Source organism: Typopeltis vanoorti, chromosome 22 (genome assembly GCF_054136105.1).
Source record: "Typopeltis vanoorti isolate ZY-2024b chromosome 22, IOZ_Tvanoo_1.0, whole genome shotgun sequence".
NCBI lineage: Eukaryota > Metazoa > Arthropoda > Arachnida > Uropygi > Thelyphonidae > Typopeltis > Typopeltis vanoorti.
This window is the reverse complement of record NC_143570.1, coordinates 19,663,407-19,679,893: the sequence shown is the minus strand read 5'-3', so window position 1 is coordinate 19,679,893 and position 16,487 is coordinate 19,663,407. Positions and strand designations below refer to the sequence as shown.

Genomic DNA, 16,487 nt, shown 5'->3' with positions numbered 1-16,487 from the left:
TTTTACCACTTTCATTTTCCGATGTACACCTTTAATGTGTATATGGGAAATGAAAGTGGTAAGAAAATGTTACCTAATGTAAATGAAGAATTGGAAAGATTTCAAGAAGTAGTGGCAGAAACTGTAGAAAAGATTTGTGGACAAGTGAAAAGGGAAAGAAACACACTAAAATAGAGATATAAAGAGTCATTTTATTCAAAACATGATTTTTTTTTTTTTTTGAGTTAGAATGAAGACTAGAGTAGAATCATGTGTGAACTGAATTGTTTATAATGAAAGCCAAAAAAAAAAAAAAAAGGAAAAAAAAAGTAATTAAAGATGAAAGAATAAAAAGCCAAGTTTAATTTACACTTTTAGTCGGAGGAAGATGCTAATACTGAGAATCCAGGTTTTTTAATAAATGAAGATCAAAATCTTGAGACTTCCATAACATAGATTACTATAAATAATGTAGCAGCATTATCATAGATAATGCTGCCACAATTAAACAAAACAACAAAAAAAATGAATGTTATTCAGTGAAGTAAACTCGAATGAATCTAGCAATAATGGGAAATAAATCTGGTATAGACTGAAGGAGTATTAAGGAAGATGAAGAATGGGAAATCTTCTGGGGTAAGAGATTTGACTGTTGGATGATTAGGACTTTAGGTATTTCAGGACAAATAGTATATGGCATTGTTAGAGTAATCTTTGGAAAGAAAATGACACCTGATGATTGCACCATTCGGATTATTTTTCCTATTTAGAAAGGAAGCTCCAGAAGGAAGTATAGTTTCCTAGCAATGATGTTATCTTTTTCATCAATTTTAACATCCACAATACCAGATGTCTTTCCTTCTCCAGTTGTGCACAGACTAGGCAGTGTTAGATCTGAAATAGGCGACTTCAAACTTTACTTGACGTCACCATTCCAGAATCTAACAATTAACATAAAAACATACTTATCTTTTAGCGCAGTATAAATATGTTTTTGTTTATAACAAATTCCTATATGATGAACTGTTAATTTTGTGAATTGTAAAGTTTTATATCTAAGTGTCTAACATGAATGTAAGTCAGAAAAAGGGGCAAAATAAGAGAGGAATTATTAATGAAAAATTGTAAGTGAAAGAATGTGTACTATTCAATAACATAGGGCAAAGATCACCCTAAATACTGTAAGATCAGGGTAATCACCCGTGGGCATCACATATTAGAAGGCATCATGATGCATACGTTCCCCAAAACAAGAAGTCCCGTATGTTAATCGGTGAAGTCACCCAAACAGAGACCGATGGGTGAGACGATAAGATATTTCAAACTCGAAAAGGTGGCGCTCTAGGAGAGCGAATAAAACCCTCAATACGGGAGTAAATGACCCGTTTTTTTCTTGTTCCTGAATTTTCTCTCCGTGTGCCTCGAGAGTTCTTCGCGGTTCACCTCTCATTTCTGAGGGCTGACTTACGATAGAGTTCGGTATGACACCGCAGTAGAGTTTCGGCAAGGCTAACCGCAGGCTCTGGTGAGAAGATCATCGACGTAAAAACCTAAGCAGAAGGACAGCATCCAGCTCAGATGAGCACGTGTAACCCACGTGGCGATAAAAATTGAGACAACCAGATTCGAAACAAAGAACAAAAGACGGCAGAAAACCGAAGAAAGAGAATAGATAAGTACTCTCATTTGTTCTAGCCCCTTTTGAGAATTGACTAACATTTAAAAGAGCGCAATCTGAAATTTGTATAAAAAAGAAAGAGTAAAGAATTTAGATCTATGTGAATGACTATGTTTTCTTGAAGCGAACTTTAAGGACTTTCAACCAGGTAGAGATTCTGTCATGTTTATTCCAAAAGAGGATATAAAATGTGTTAAAGTACCTTAATGTCCAAAATGAGTTGCAATCGTAAATGTAATATGTATTGAGTTATTGAATGTACTGATATTTTGAAGTAAAGTACTAAAATGCTTTAAGACTGAGAGAGTGAATGAAAGGTAGAGGTTTAACATTAGATTTGATGATCAATTTAACTTGTATGGCATTACTAATTGAATTTAATGTTTTGATTCTTTAATTATGTGTGTTTCTGATCATGATGACTGATCCTGACCCTTCATAAAACATCGAACCTAAGAACGTGTGTGTGTGCGGGCATACCCCAATTGAAAGTAAGGGCACGACTGCAAATAAGAGTAAAATTATGCCAGAGAGCCCAAGTTTCTAGGAATTAGATTTATATTGTTAGTAGCACCTGATATTGTGTAATTAACCTAAAGGCAGAGTGTATCTTTAACTTTAAGGCTCAGGCTGGTGCAGTAAAAAAATAAATTTGCCTGAGTGATCAGGATAATCTATAGCATTCAGGGAACGGGTAAACTTCTGGTGGCCCTTAAAGATTAAGTTACATAAGAAAGAGCATAAGAGAAGCAAGGTATAAGGCTTAGTTTATTATTAATGTGGAACGCATAACAATGACGCAACCTACTTAACGTGGAGACATATGCGATAGAATTGATATTTGTGACTGTAATAATAAATGCTAAATACTTGAATAAGATGTCCCGAGATAATCCACACAGGGTATAGTGACTAGGTGATAAGGGAAAATGATTAAGTTGAAATGTAATTCTCAGTTATACCATCAGTCATTCAGAGTTATAACCTGAAGTCAACTGAAATAGCATCCATCGAGACTGCATGTATTCCATATTCATAAATTTCACTATCAGTTTGAATATCACAAGTTTTGCGCACACACGCACACACACACACACACACACACACACACACACACACACACACACATATATATATATATATATATATATATATATATATATATATATATATATATATTACAAAGCAACTTATTCCACTTATTTCCTATTCTGAGCATAGAAACTAATCACATTTCCCTTACCAACCATCTTCCATAGACCTCTTCTTCTCTCCTGTCCAGTCATGTGTTTGAAAATTTCTTTAGTTTCTAATCTGTGAAACCTTTCAGTCACTTATGTTGCAATTATATCAACTCTTTTCTTTTCCCTGTTAAGAAAAGAGTCGATATGATCATAACAAAAGTTGCTAATGACTATCCTCATAGGGAGCATTCTGCAAACAAACCAGTCATCATTTTCATTACATCATCATCTTCATCAAATTCCTGCCATGTACCCTCAAGGGGTGTACAGGATATGATAGTACTACATGAAAAATTTACATCATTACTGACTTCCTAATTACAATTTTCCTCCAAATCAATCTGTTACTTGTCAAGATTCCAACATTATCAGATCTTATATTACTTGCCTCTGAATTATCTCCATCACTTCCACATTCCCAAGAGTGATAATAACTTCCTTATGCTTTCTTGACAGTGTGTTTCTTAACATCAATAACCCATTTTTTTGCAGTATTTTGGACACTTTTTTCAGTATTTCGAGAGATAGATTCTGGTATTGGGACCACATGTTTATTAAATACGAACAGGATACATGGAAACCCGACAAGTTTCGTAACTCGTATGACTTACATCATCAGGGGCATTGGTGTATATAAAAAGTTAAACACAACTAACAAAGATTAAATTCATATTAAATAAAGATTAAATGTGTTTTAACATTGAAAAAATTGAAACATTTGTTACTGAATGTTTGTTGGAACATTGTTATTTGTTGTCACGTTCTGTGCTTCACGTGTGTTATGTCCTAGATCTGAGGAAGTTAGATTTTTTATGAATGCTGACCACACTTGGTGTAATATCAAATCTTTGTTTTTGTTGCGCTGTGTAGGAATTCTAAGCATTTGCTGCATGCTTGAATTTTTATCAATATATGACGTGATCATTTTTTCCCAAAGTACCTTCTTACACTTTTTCAGTATGTTCTCTGAACTTCAGCTGCCCAGCATTATTTATAATTGCCAATCCCATCAATTTCTGTAGTGCATTTCTATCTATGCAATACACAGTCTGTATTATTTTCATCTCACAGTGCATAACTTTACACTATGAAATGTTGAATTTATTTGGCAGCTATTATCTATCGTTTGCCTGAACTACTAGTCTGTTTAAATCTTTCAGTGGGAACTTTATATCTACTGTTGTTTTTCTCTCTTTGCAAACAACTGAATATTCTCCTTTAAATCATTTCCAATATCATTAATGTACAAATTGAACAGCTGCAGTCCAAGACAGAGCCCTGTTGCACACCATTAGTTACCTGCTTTCCTTATGATTCAACACAACATATGCTGCTGTCTGGTGTGTATGTCTCAACTACCCTCTTATCCATCTCAACAGTTTGTGTCCATCCCTAGTTGCTCTAACTTATGCAATAGAGTTCCGTGTGATATGCTGTCAGATGCCTTTGCAAAGCCCCCAATATTAGAGTGTAATCACTTCACTTATCCAACTTAGCTATCACTTTATTGTAGTGACATTAAAATTACTAAAACAAGATCTATCCTTTACCCATGCTTGCTCTCCCCAATAGCATATTCCTGTCCTCCATCCATTCCTAATCTGCACTTAGCCAATTTTTCCATTGCCTTAACCACCACCACTACTGAGATATCATATCTCTAATTCGAAACCTCAGACTTAGAGCCTCTTTTGAGCTCATCAAAGTATTCTTCAGTAACCAAGTGATGTTATCCACTAACACTCCCTAGTCTTTGGCTTCATCAATTTCCTGGAGTACAGTTCAACCAATGTGGTATACAGCTGGTAATCTTTTTACCCCAAAATGTATAACTGCACTTTGCCAAATTAAACTGACATCCATTCTCCTTTGCCCAGTCTGCCAATCTATCCAAATCATCCTGCAAATTTTTGACATCATCTGTATTAACTATTGCTCTACCCAACTTTGTTGCATCATCAGCAGACAGCAACAGTTCCCATCATATATCATTAAGTTAAGGGGATAATAAATCCCTCATTATTTTAAATCCGGATACGAAACTTGCAGATCAAAATCTAAGATCTAAGAGTTTCCTGCCGAAGAACTATTGGCGAGTCCAAGCATAGTCATCATTTGGGTAGTACAACACTATGGCAACTCATATCAAAGGTGGAGCAAGTTCTGTCACTATCCTTAATATTTTCTCATAATGTAAAACACTGCTCCTAGGAGATGTATTACTGTTTTACATTATGAGGAGAGGTTCGTTAGTAGAGGTATATGTAAGTTCGGTTCACTCAAACCTTGGTATTCCAAGTCTACCCACTCACTTATGAGACCTCAATAAAAGGTCGAAACCGGTCTAGGTAGTGACCTCTCCTCATAATGTAAAACAGTAATACATTTCCTAGGAGCTGCGTTTTACATTATGAGAAAATATTAAGGATAGTGATGGAACTTGCTCCACCTTTGACACGAGTTGCCAAGTGATGACTTACGCTTGGACTTGCTGATTGTTCTTTGGCAGGAAGATCTTAGATTTCGGTCTCCAAGTTTCGTATCCGGCTTTAAAATAATGAGGGATTTATTATCCCCTTAACTTAATTTACGCCACCAGAAAAAAAATAGCCTCTTGGCTCTTTATCGTAATCATATATCATTATTGAACAAATTAAACAGTAGTAGCCCAAGAACAGAAACCCTGACGCCTTCTTTTGGACTCCTCTACTCCTGAATAAACTACTCTCTGATATCTCTCTATCAACCACACTCCTAACTCACTAACAGTATATCCATCCCCATGTGCTGCAGTTTACTGATTAGAATTCCGTGCAGTTTCCTGTCAAAGGCCTTTGCAAAGTCCTGCAGTATCACTGTAAACCCATTGTATTTATCCAGCTCATCTGTCACTGTATTATAAAACCTGAGCACGTTACTGAGGCATGACCTACCCTTTACAAAACCTTACTCCCCCCCCAATACAGTATCCCATTTCCATCTATCCATTCCTGTATTTTGCTCTTGATCAACTTCTCCATTACTTTGACAACAACTCCTGATATGCTGATCAGTCGGTAATTTGCTACATCAGTCTTGGAGCCTCCTTTATGCAGTGGAACTATTTTTCCCTCCTTCCATCCCCTTGAGACTAACCCGGAGCTGAGACTTAGATTAAACAATATCGTCAAAGGCGCTGACAATTCCCTCGCCACTTCACGTAAAACTCGAACTGGTATACTATCCGGTCCTACAGCTTTATTCACATTATGGTTCTGTAATATGTTATGCACCTCCATTTCATTTACTTCATTTCACATATAAGCCTTTGGCTCTCTCGTTCCTGCAATATCTCCATCCGGATGATATACTCTTGCAAAGTGTTCATTTAGTAATTCTGCTATTTCGACTGATTCAGTTACCTCCCTACCATCAGCATTCATAAAAATCATTTTGCCATATACATTTTTCTTTTACTTGCGGCATATCAAAAGAACTATTTGGGAATCTCTTTAGCCTGCATTGCTAACTTCCTTCATAATCTGCTTTTGCCTTTCTTACCACACTAGTTACTCTTCTCGCCTGTGCCTTGTACTGTTCATGTGCCTGGGTCACCTTTCTCCTTAAATTCCCTCTGCAATTGTTTCTTTTTTTGCAGCTCCAGCTTAATGATTGTATTCATCCATTTAACTCTCATTTGATTTACTTTCCTGACTCTAGGTATGCAGACTGCCATTACAAACACTCCTTTACCACTTCACATGTACTATCAACATCCAGCCATTGCAGCTTTACGTGCTATGGCACCAATCTAAGCAATCTTCTAAGCTTGTCATAATTACCAGCCCTATAATTACACATATATCCCATCTTAATTGAAAATTCCCCACATTTAGCCACCCCTATGTCAAGACCATATGATCACTCTCACCAATTGGTGACAGTGTGGTCATATTCATTATTGACAAATGCTCAGATGCAATTATCAGATTGAGTACTCTTGAATCCTTAATATATTCCATCGCATGCTGTCTCAGTTAATTATTCCTTAGTAACTGCATAAATTCCATATCCTTCCTAATGGAATTTGCTTGGAATTATGGAGTATGCTTGAATATAACATTTTATAACTATTATTTAGAAATATGTCACATGTTTTTGGCTTCTTTATTTCATGATTATCAATTATGATGACATAGTATTCCTGTAATGTCTTTTAGTTTTACCCTCAATTTTGATGAACTTGACATTGCTGTAGCAGCTAACTTTTTGCTGCTTTGTCTCGCTTGATTAAGGAGTCCTGCATGTTGAGAAATCCTCCAATGAACCTTAGTTTTTGTTTTTGTTTGGTTTAAGCAAATACAGTATGCTGTTTGGTTAGTCAAGTTCTGAATTGCATGCCCATTTTTATTTATTTAGTATTTTGTTATGTTCCTGGTAGCATGATCTGCGATAGAAAGATTAGGATTGACTGTTGCCTCAGAATTATTTGCAAGTTTAATGGAAGTCTCTTCCCAGTTGATCCTTAAGCAATCCTTTATCCACCCCATCCCTTTTTTTCTTTTCTTTTTTTTTTCCCTCTCTGAATATATCATTTTACAGACTCATGTATTACGACTATATAGCTTGAATTGCATTTACAAGACATATTCTACTATAACACGGCTGTTCTCATTTGTTTTGCAGATCATTTCTTACAGTATCATAATTTTTAATGTAATAATTCACATTATTCATGCACTGTGTAAGTAACCATGAAATATAGGTGAGATGTTAAAAAAATAAAAACAGCCAAGTGATCTCATTCGTTATTCTCCAGTTTGAAAAGCACACACAAAACTCTGTTAGCAGAGTGATGCAATTTAGTTTGGATTATAAAGTATGTGGAATTATTAGAATTAAAAACGACTAGTTTCTACTATACCTAGTTATAGAAAAGACTATACTGAAAACAAAATTCTTAATGGATCACAATTGTACATGTCACTTAGTACCTTAAATTTTCACATAAATTCTACTTGCATTATAAACAAGCACTGAGTTGTTGAGATTTCATTAAGGATGAAGATAGACATTTTGTTGTGAAGAGCAACTTATGAGCAATCTTATAGACAAGTTTAGATTTTAGTTGGTTTGGTGTTGTAATACCATTAAAATAAATTATGAGCAACTTGTGGGCATGAGAGTATACATTGAAATAGAATAGCAGTGAGTTATAAATATTATACTGAACTGCTTTGCTAAAGAATCATTAAATTCTTCCATTTCCAGGCATTGATTTCTGTCTTATTAAGTGAGTATAAGTTGACTATTCATATTTGGTCTTTATATACTGTAATAAACACAAAAACTTATTCTTTTATTATAAGACCATCGGTTTAATACACATATGTACAAGAACGGTGACTAGTTTCGCTAGCATACTGTCTAGCTTTGTCAAAACTAAAAAAGGTGAAAAATAATAATAAAAACAATATGTAACGCATATTCACAATAATGACTGAAGCATCTCGCTACATGCATACATTGTCATGCGAGCTGTCAAACTTGGTTGCCTAACCATTGTAAACGGTTACTGTAGTCTTTCGTTTTTTTGCATTTATTATTATTTTTCATCTTTTTTAGTCTTGACACAGCTAGACAGTATGCTAACGAAACTAGTCAGTGTTCTTGTACATATGTGTATTAAACCGATGGTTTTATAATCAGAATAAGTTTTTGTGTTTATTGAGTATAAGTTGTTTATTCATATTTCAACAGTGTTTATTACTGGGCATTGTTTGAATTTCCTTTATATTTGTGTGGAGCAGAGATTAGGTTACTTTCACCCAGTATTGCAAAGTAACACGCTTGAACAATTTTAGTTTTTAACTGACGGAATATTTAATTCATACCTATGGATTAAATACTGTAAATCTTTTTCAGATCTCTTTAACACACTTTCTTCCCTTTTCCTATTTCCCCCACCATAAAAGACAACTTTCTGGTCAGAGTGTAACATATAAATTTCGAATGTGAACATTTGAAATGGATTCAGAAGTGACTTTGATAATTTAAAAAACAAATTATCCATTGAAGTTTTAATAATTTCTCCTTCCCTTCTCTTTCACTGATGTGATATAAGGCTACATTTATGGTTTTTGGCTGCAGCATTCAGCAACTATGCTTAATTTACATAAGAATGATTTCTGGTGTCTTGAGAAAAAAGATCCTCATGAAATGCAGAATTCTTCATTTATTTTTATCTTTTGTAATTTATAAATCTAACATTCTGTATACTGATTTTTTATTAGCCATACCACAGTTGCATATGTGATGAACACTTAGCAAACACAAAACATACGGTATTTTTAGATGAATCTTTGGATAGTATGAAGTTATTCATCATTGTGGTGATATTGCTAGTTCATGAGAAAAGTCAGAGTGGCAGGTGCATGTACTTGAACATTTGGAGTTCAATATCATTGGACACAGTGCAAATGTGGGTGTTTACCTAATCTCTTCGCCATGCATATTGAACACTTTGTGAATAGGATGGTGTAGTTTTCTTTACATGCATGACTCCTTAATTAGGTTATTTTTGGTTGGATTTAATTGTGTTAAATCCAATAGTAGTTGATTCACAAGATGAAGATGATAATATTTGTAATTAATTTTGGTTAGGTTTGTTTTACACACCAGAAGTCATTCCCATGGTTAGCTGATATATGAAGGCTAAATGTGCTGTCATGGTTTCTTCGTCATCTCCAAAACTGTATATATACTGAAAAAATAAATTCAGAAAATTAGACGCTTCTTCAATGGATATTTGTTATTGAAATCACTTCTATATCATTTGAAATGTTTATGTTAAAGCTATTTATATGTGCATGAGGCTGAGTACTGTTTCGTCCTTTACAGCAAAGAGAAATCAAAGAAACAAGACAAGATCCGAGAAGATGTATCAGCATTTGATTCATAGGTATGCTTCATTAAATAAAGTTGAAGCACAGTCATGAATTGAGTTAAAAATTGCGGAATTCTTTATAAATTTTGGATCACAATGGGCTGTACTTTCAGTTAATCTTTGTAGTCCTCTAAATCGATTTATAATTCTTGATTTAATTGATTGGGTCACTGATGTGACCAGTAACATGTAATAACTGAAATCATTAGTATTCTTTTATTATTACTATTTTATTTGTATAATTATTTTAACGGTCTCACTTCAAATAATATGCCATATTTGAAGTTATTATTCTGCTCTTTAAATATATCATTAAAAAACTGTCAGTTTTTTAGAAATGATATTTAATAGAAGATTATATTAATTTTTAATATAAGATTCATATTAAAAAGTCACCATGCTTCTTAGGTGAAAGTTTTGTATGTCCGCAATTTAACATCAGAAGTCACAGAAGACAAGCTCAAGGAAATGTTTGAAGCATTTGGTAAAGTGGAAAGGGTGAAAAAAATTAAAGATTATTCTTTTGTCCATTTTGAAGAAAGGGACCATGCCCTGAAAGCTATGAAAGAACTTAATGGTAAAGAAGTTGGTGGGGCTGCAATGGAGGTGTCACTTGCAAAACCCCCCTCAGACAAAAAGAAAAAGGAAGAAATTTTAAGGAATCGTGAAAGAAGAATGATGCAAATGATGCAGCAGAGAGCTATGTAAGTACACATATGTATTGGTATTATTCTGACCTATTTATAATTATTTGAAGCATAAACAAATTTAGATCTTTCTCCTCAAACTCAGCAAATATTGTGTTGTATTCTGGTATGTAGGTAATTCCTGTAAACTCTATCTTATGTAATTTCATTATATGATTTCATAAATTATGGTAACGCACTTCCCATACTGGGATCTGTGCGAATTTTGCTGATTGGAAATATATAGTAATATTTGATAAAATCTGGCTACAGAATAGTAACTTGGGATCCATCTCTCAATTTCAATCACTTCTCTCTGCTACAATCAAATGATGTACTATCAGCTTGTATATGCTATCTCATCATAGTTGTGCTTGCTCACAGAGATGGCTACCGTGTGCAATAAAAGTGATTTAGTATTGGTATGGTTCAATACAATGTGATTTTTGAGCATATCTGATTCATTCAGTTATACTTATCAGATTTCTTAAGTTATTAGTTCACAGAAATCTACAGATTCTAATTGTGTTAGTTTTACTCTGTCAAGAGACAAATTGAAATAAATTATTTTCTACTCAACATCTTTATAAATAAAATTAAAAAAAAAAAAAAATCAGATAACCAAAGAGCCAAATGATCAGAGAAAAATATACTCATTTTTGCTTTGGTGATTAATTTTTTCAATTCCTTTTGGAAATTTTTAAATAAAATGTCACAATCTAAGGAAATTACTGATACAGCAGTAAATATGAGAGTACTGTGAACAACAGAGGAACTTGGAAATTACCATGCATCTTCATATTTCATTGAATCACTCATCTCCTTTCAAGAAACACAAATGAAATTTTGGATTTATTATGTGAGATTTCCTATTTCAAAATTTGATGGCTAGGAATCTGTTAGTTTGGGACTGTTGTTTTAGTTACTGTCAGTTTGATATGTTGGTGTTGTGGTGTCATATTCGAGAACACTGCACTTTAGTACTTGTGGAAACAGCTAAGAAATAGCATTGCATTGCAAGAGGTGGGGGTGAAGTAGAGTCACACAAGAAAAAACTTGTTTTTCTAAGGATGGTCCATTTAAGAATGGGTTTTGTTGAAGTAATGTATATCAAATTGTGAGATGATTATAAGGGTTGAAGATTAAATAGTGGTAGAAGGTTAAAACAGTATTCAAATGAAACCTAATATTCTTTCATAAAGATATCATCATTCTCAAGAAGCTGCTTCTTTATTAAACTAGATTTCTTTATGCTGAATGTGTTAGCCATTGTTACTAGATTAGTATTCATAGTGATATTATCTTGTTACCATATGACATGATGAAGTGAAAACAGACTTGTCAGTGTGTGTGTGTGTGTGTGTGTATGTTTCTGTCTTTGGTTTGATTTTATTTTTATCTCTACTACATGAGAATAGAATGTGCCACAATTCAATTCCCGAAATGGCCTCCTATTAATGCGTGTATGACAAGCCAGCAGAATCATCATGGTCACATGATTCTGCTGACAAGCTAGCAGAATAATGCGATCATTCATGTTTGAACATGTGCTGTTGCCCTGATTCATATCAAAACAGTTAAGCCAGTTATTGATAAGGAGTGGTGGTGTGTATATTTGGATGTTTGTTACATTTAAAAAAAAAAACGAGTGAATAGGATTTATAACAACCCATTAACATAAAATTTTGTTCAAAGTTAGGCAAAAGTGTAAGTGAAACTATAGACATGCTAAAAGTGGTTCTAATGATATGAAAAAGTCATATATATTTCAGTGGAATAAGAGATGTAAAGTGGTTGGGAAGATCTGAGAGACATTAAAAGAACCAGATGACCACAAAAAAACATGCATTAGTTGCATTTTTGTTACTCAGAATTTTTTTAAAGCATAGCTGTTTGTTTCAATAAAGATTTGGAGAGGATTATCAGAGATTTAGTTGTCTATTGAAATAACTATAGTATAATTTCATGGAACTTGCACATCAAAATTCATATATTATTTGAATTATGAATATCTTTCCCCCATCCCCCAGATGTAAATGAAGTGTGCTGAAAAAAGTAAAAGATTTTTTATACCATTTACAAGCTGATTAAAAAAAATAATTTTTAAAAGTATTGTACAGTTAGAAGCATAAAAACATTGATATTGAAATGCTTATTAAATAATTTAAGGAATTTACAACGTACACAGGATATAAATAAAATTAAACTTTAATCTATAATTCCAGTATTTCGCCAATATCACGTTGCCATCTTCACAGGAACTTAAAATAAAGACGTGCATGCAGGCACTAGGTAAATGAGGACAAAGCCAGAAGCTATTGTTTCTCCTAAAAGTTCTGATGGTGTCCCCTAGCGGACTATGTAGGTATTCTTGGCCGTTGGGCTGAAGGTCTTCTGATGTAAGTTTCCCAAATTTGGGGTAGTCTCATGCAACCAAATTTATTGAGGTTTGGTGTATAGGGCTAAGGCTGATTCCATGAATAGCCTTTCAAATTTGAATTTACTACGGTGTATTACCATGGCTTTTTTCCACCGTATTTTGTGGTGTGTATCCAGAGCATGGTCTGCAAGACCGTGGCTGTATTGGTGAAACCGGATGTAGTCCTTGTGTTCTGAAATTCTGATATTCGCTGTCCTGCCTGTTTGGCCAAAGTAGGACAGCTTATAGCTGCAAGGGACCTGGTAAACACCAGGTAGGTCTAGGGGAAGTAGTTGGTCTTTAGTGAAGCTAATAAGGGTTGCCAAATTTTCTGTATGGTCTGTAACACGCGGTGAAGTCGTGGTTTTTTTATTTTTTTTATTATTTTTTTTTATTTTAGGATTTTGGTAATTTTTTCTGAGGTGCCTCGGATGTTCGGATGTAGGGAATGGTAATTCTACAAACAAATAGAGGGGACAGCTATGGGTTCACCACTCTCCCCACCTTTGCCCAACTTTTTTATGGAGACTTTTGAAGAGAAAGCCTTAAACTCTGCCCCACAAAAACCAACTACATGGCTTCGCTATGTTGATGATGTGGTCGCTATTTGGCCACATGGCTCTGATACACTCCTCTCCTTCCTAACACACTTAAACAACCAACACCCCAGAATCAAGTTCACCCTGGAAAAAGAGAAAAACAACAGCCTCCCTTTCTTAGACACACTAGTCACCCGCCAGCCTGATGGAACCTTGGTTTTCTCAGTTTATAGAAAACCCACCCATACAGGCAGATACATTCACATATCCCCCCCCCCCCCCTCCACACACACACACTCACACACACAACAATATGGAGTTATTAATACACTACACAGCAGGGCTAAACTTATCTGTTCAAATGACATTGCCCTAGCCACAGAATTAAACCACATCCTCAACACTTTCTCAGCCAGCGGCTACCCCCCCCCCCCCCCCCCCCCCCCCCCCCCCCCCCCCCACAAAAAAAAAAGATCCAAAAAATATTGAAACCAGTAAACCACAACCCCCCTTCACAACATGGATTACTCTAAATCCATTCCTTACATCCGAGGCACCTCGGAAAAAATTACCAAAATCCTAAAAAAAAACATGACTTGACCTCTTGTTACAGACCATATAAAAAAATTGGCATCCCTTATCCGCTCCACTAAAGACCAACCACTTCCCCTAGACATACCTGGTGTTTGCCAGGTTGCCTGCAGCTGTAAGCTGTCCTACTTTCAGGACAGCTGTAAGCTGTCCTGAAAGTAGGACAGTGAATATCAGAATTTCAGAACACAAGGGCTACATCCGGTTTCACCAGTACAGCCACTCTGGTCTTGTAGACCATGCTTTGGATACACACCACAGAATATGGTGGAAAAAGCCACGGTAATACCATCATAGTAAATTCAAATTTGAAAGGCTATTCATGGAATCAGCCTCATCCCTAAGAAACAGTCCACACCTCAACAAATTTGGTTGAATGAAACTGCCCCAAATTTAGGAGACTTACATCAGAAGACCTTCAGCCCAACGGCCAAGAATACCTACAGAGCCTGCCAGGGAGCACCATCAGGACTTTTAGGAGAAACAATAGCTTCCTGCTTCATCCTCATTTACTTAGTGCCTGCGCGCACGTCTTTATTTTAAGTTCCTGTGAAGATGGCAACGTGATGTTGGCGAAATATTGGAATTATAGATTAAAGTTTAATTTAATTTATATCCTGTGTATGTTGTAAATTTCTTAAATTATTTAATAATCATGTTTAACCAACGTCTAAGCCTTTCTACGAGAATTGATATTGACAAAGCTGAAAATTGATAATATTAATTGATATAACATTGAAGATATTAAAGAGATGAGGATATATAAATATTTTTATAATCCTATAAACATACAATGCTTGGAAAGAAGTCAACGGACACCATAGTGTGAGAAACAAATAGCCATTGTGCCCCTCTTAATAAGATGTAGGACCAGCTTTTGCTGCAGTAAGTGCAGCAATCTTACGGGTCATCTTACTGATCAATGGAAATTTTGGATCTTCTTTAGGCATGTAATTAGGTGTTGGACTGTTGTGTGTGTGTGTGGGGGGGGGGGACATCCCTTTGAAGGTATTGAAGATATTAAAGAGATGAGGATATATAAATATTTTTATAATCCTATAAACATACAATGCTTGGAAAGAAGTCAACGGACACCATAGTGTAAGAAACAAATAGCCATTGTGCCCCTCTTAATAAGATGTAGGACCAGCTTTTGCTGCAGTAAGTGCAGCAATCTTACAGGTCATCTTACTGATCAATGGGAATTTTGGATCTTCTTTAGGCATGTAAGTGTTGGACTGTTGTGTGTGTGTGGGGGGGGGGGACCCTTTGCCTGATGCTCCAGTTCATCTCACAGAGAACCAGTAGGGTTTTGTAGAGGCAAGTCAAGTGTAGTGACATTCATGTCCACAACAATTACAGCAGCAGCCTTATGACACAGTAAAACAAAACATTCTCTTGCTGAAATAGACAGTGTTCAGTTCGCCAGTAGGAACCATTGCATTGTCCAGAATGTTCAGATACCTCTCAGGGTTCAGTATTTGTGGCACCACAAATAGAGGTCTGAGGCCAAACCAGGAAAAATAGGACCATACCATCACTCCGTTGCCTCTGAATTTCATAGTTGGGATTGTGTTCTCTGGTAAGAGACATTCACCAGCCATCTGTTTGGTAGAGGGTGTAGCATGATTCGTTACTCTATAACACAGCTTTCCAAGTTTCCACATCCTGGTTGTACACGCTCTTTTCCCCACTGAAGATGACAGTAGGGAAATGGTTGGGGTAATGTTGAGCTTGCATATTGCAGTACTGACAGGGAAAACCATGTTGTGAGTATCAGTTCTGAATGATTTTGTGCAGATTCATGTTTCAGTCGATACCTGGAAGCCCTTCGCATTCAACGTGTTTGCCGACGACTGGCAGTTTTTCCATATTATCTTTCATAACATCCTACATCACATTCAGTGAGTGTAGTGAGTCATCCACTGTGGGTAGCACTTGCAGTTGACTCGCTGTGCTTTCATCTCAGTATGGTATCACTGATTATTGACCTGGAATGACCCAATTTGTCAACAGTTTGCTGAACAAATAGGTCTGCAACTTGGCATCCTATCACAAAGCCTTTTCAAACTCCATCTAGTTCACCTTCTTGCAGCTGTTTCACCCAGTCATAGTAGCACTGACTTGGGAGTATCATATTCCTCCAATTTATATCAGCTATAAATACATGACTATTATTACATGACATGATGCACCTTGCACACGAGGGTATTCGTTGACTTCTTAGATATTAAAGAGATGTGATATATACAGATATATATCACATCAACATGCACTGATTCCAATCAGTGCATGTTGATGTGATAAAAAATTAGAACTAAAAGCAGCCAAAATACCAGACAAGTTGGTGATGGACTTGACATGCATGATTAATAGTGAAGTCTGTAAAAAGTTATACATAATTTAGGAGTGAGATGGACTTCGGT

General features: G+C 35.5%; 1 protein-coding gene across 9 annotated transcripts in view; it reads left to right on the top strand.

Annotated features, from left to right (window-relative positions):
* Positions 1 to 16,487, top strand: part of LOC150094194 (heterogeneous nuclear ribonucleoprotein R-like) — a 398,929-nt gene that overhangs the window by 235,386 nt on the left and 147,056 nt on the right. For all 9 annotated transcript variants that reach the window (XM_090412071.1, XM_090412070.1, XM_090412068.1 and 6 more), the window contains one exon: positions 10,235 to 10,530. In XM_090412071.1, the coding sequence (XP_090268197.1) occupies positions 10,235 to 10,530 (296 nt within the window). The remainder of the gene's footprint in view (positions 1 to 10,234; positions 10,531 to 16,487) is intronic.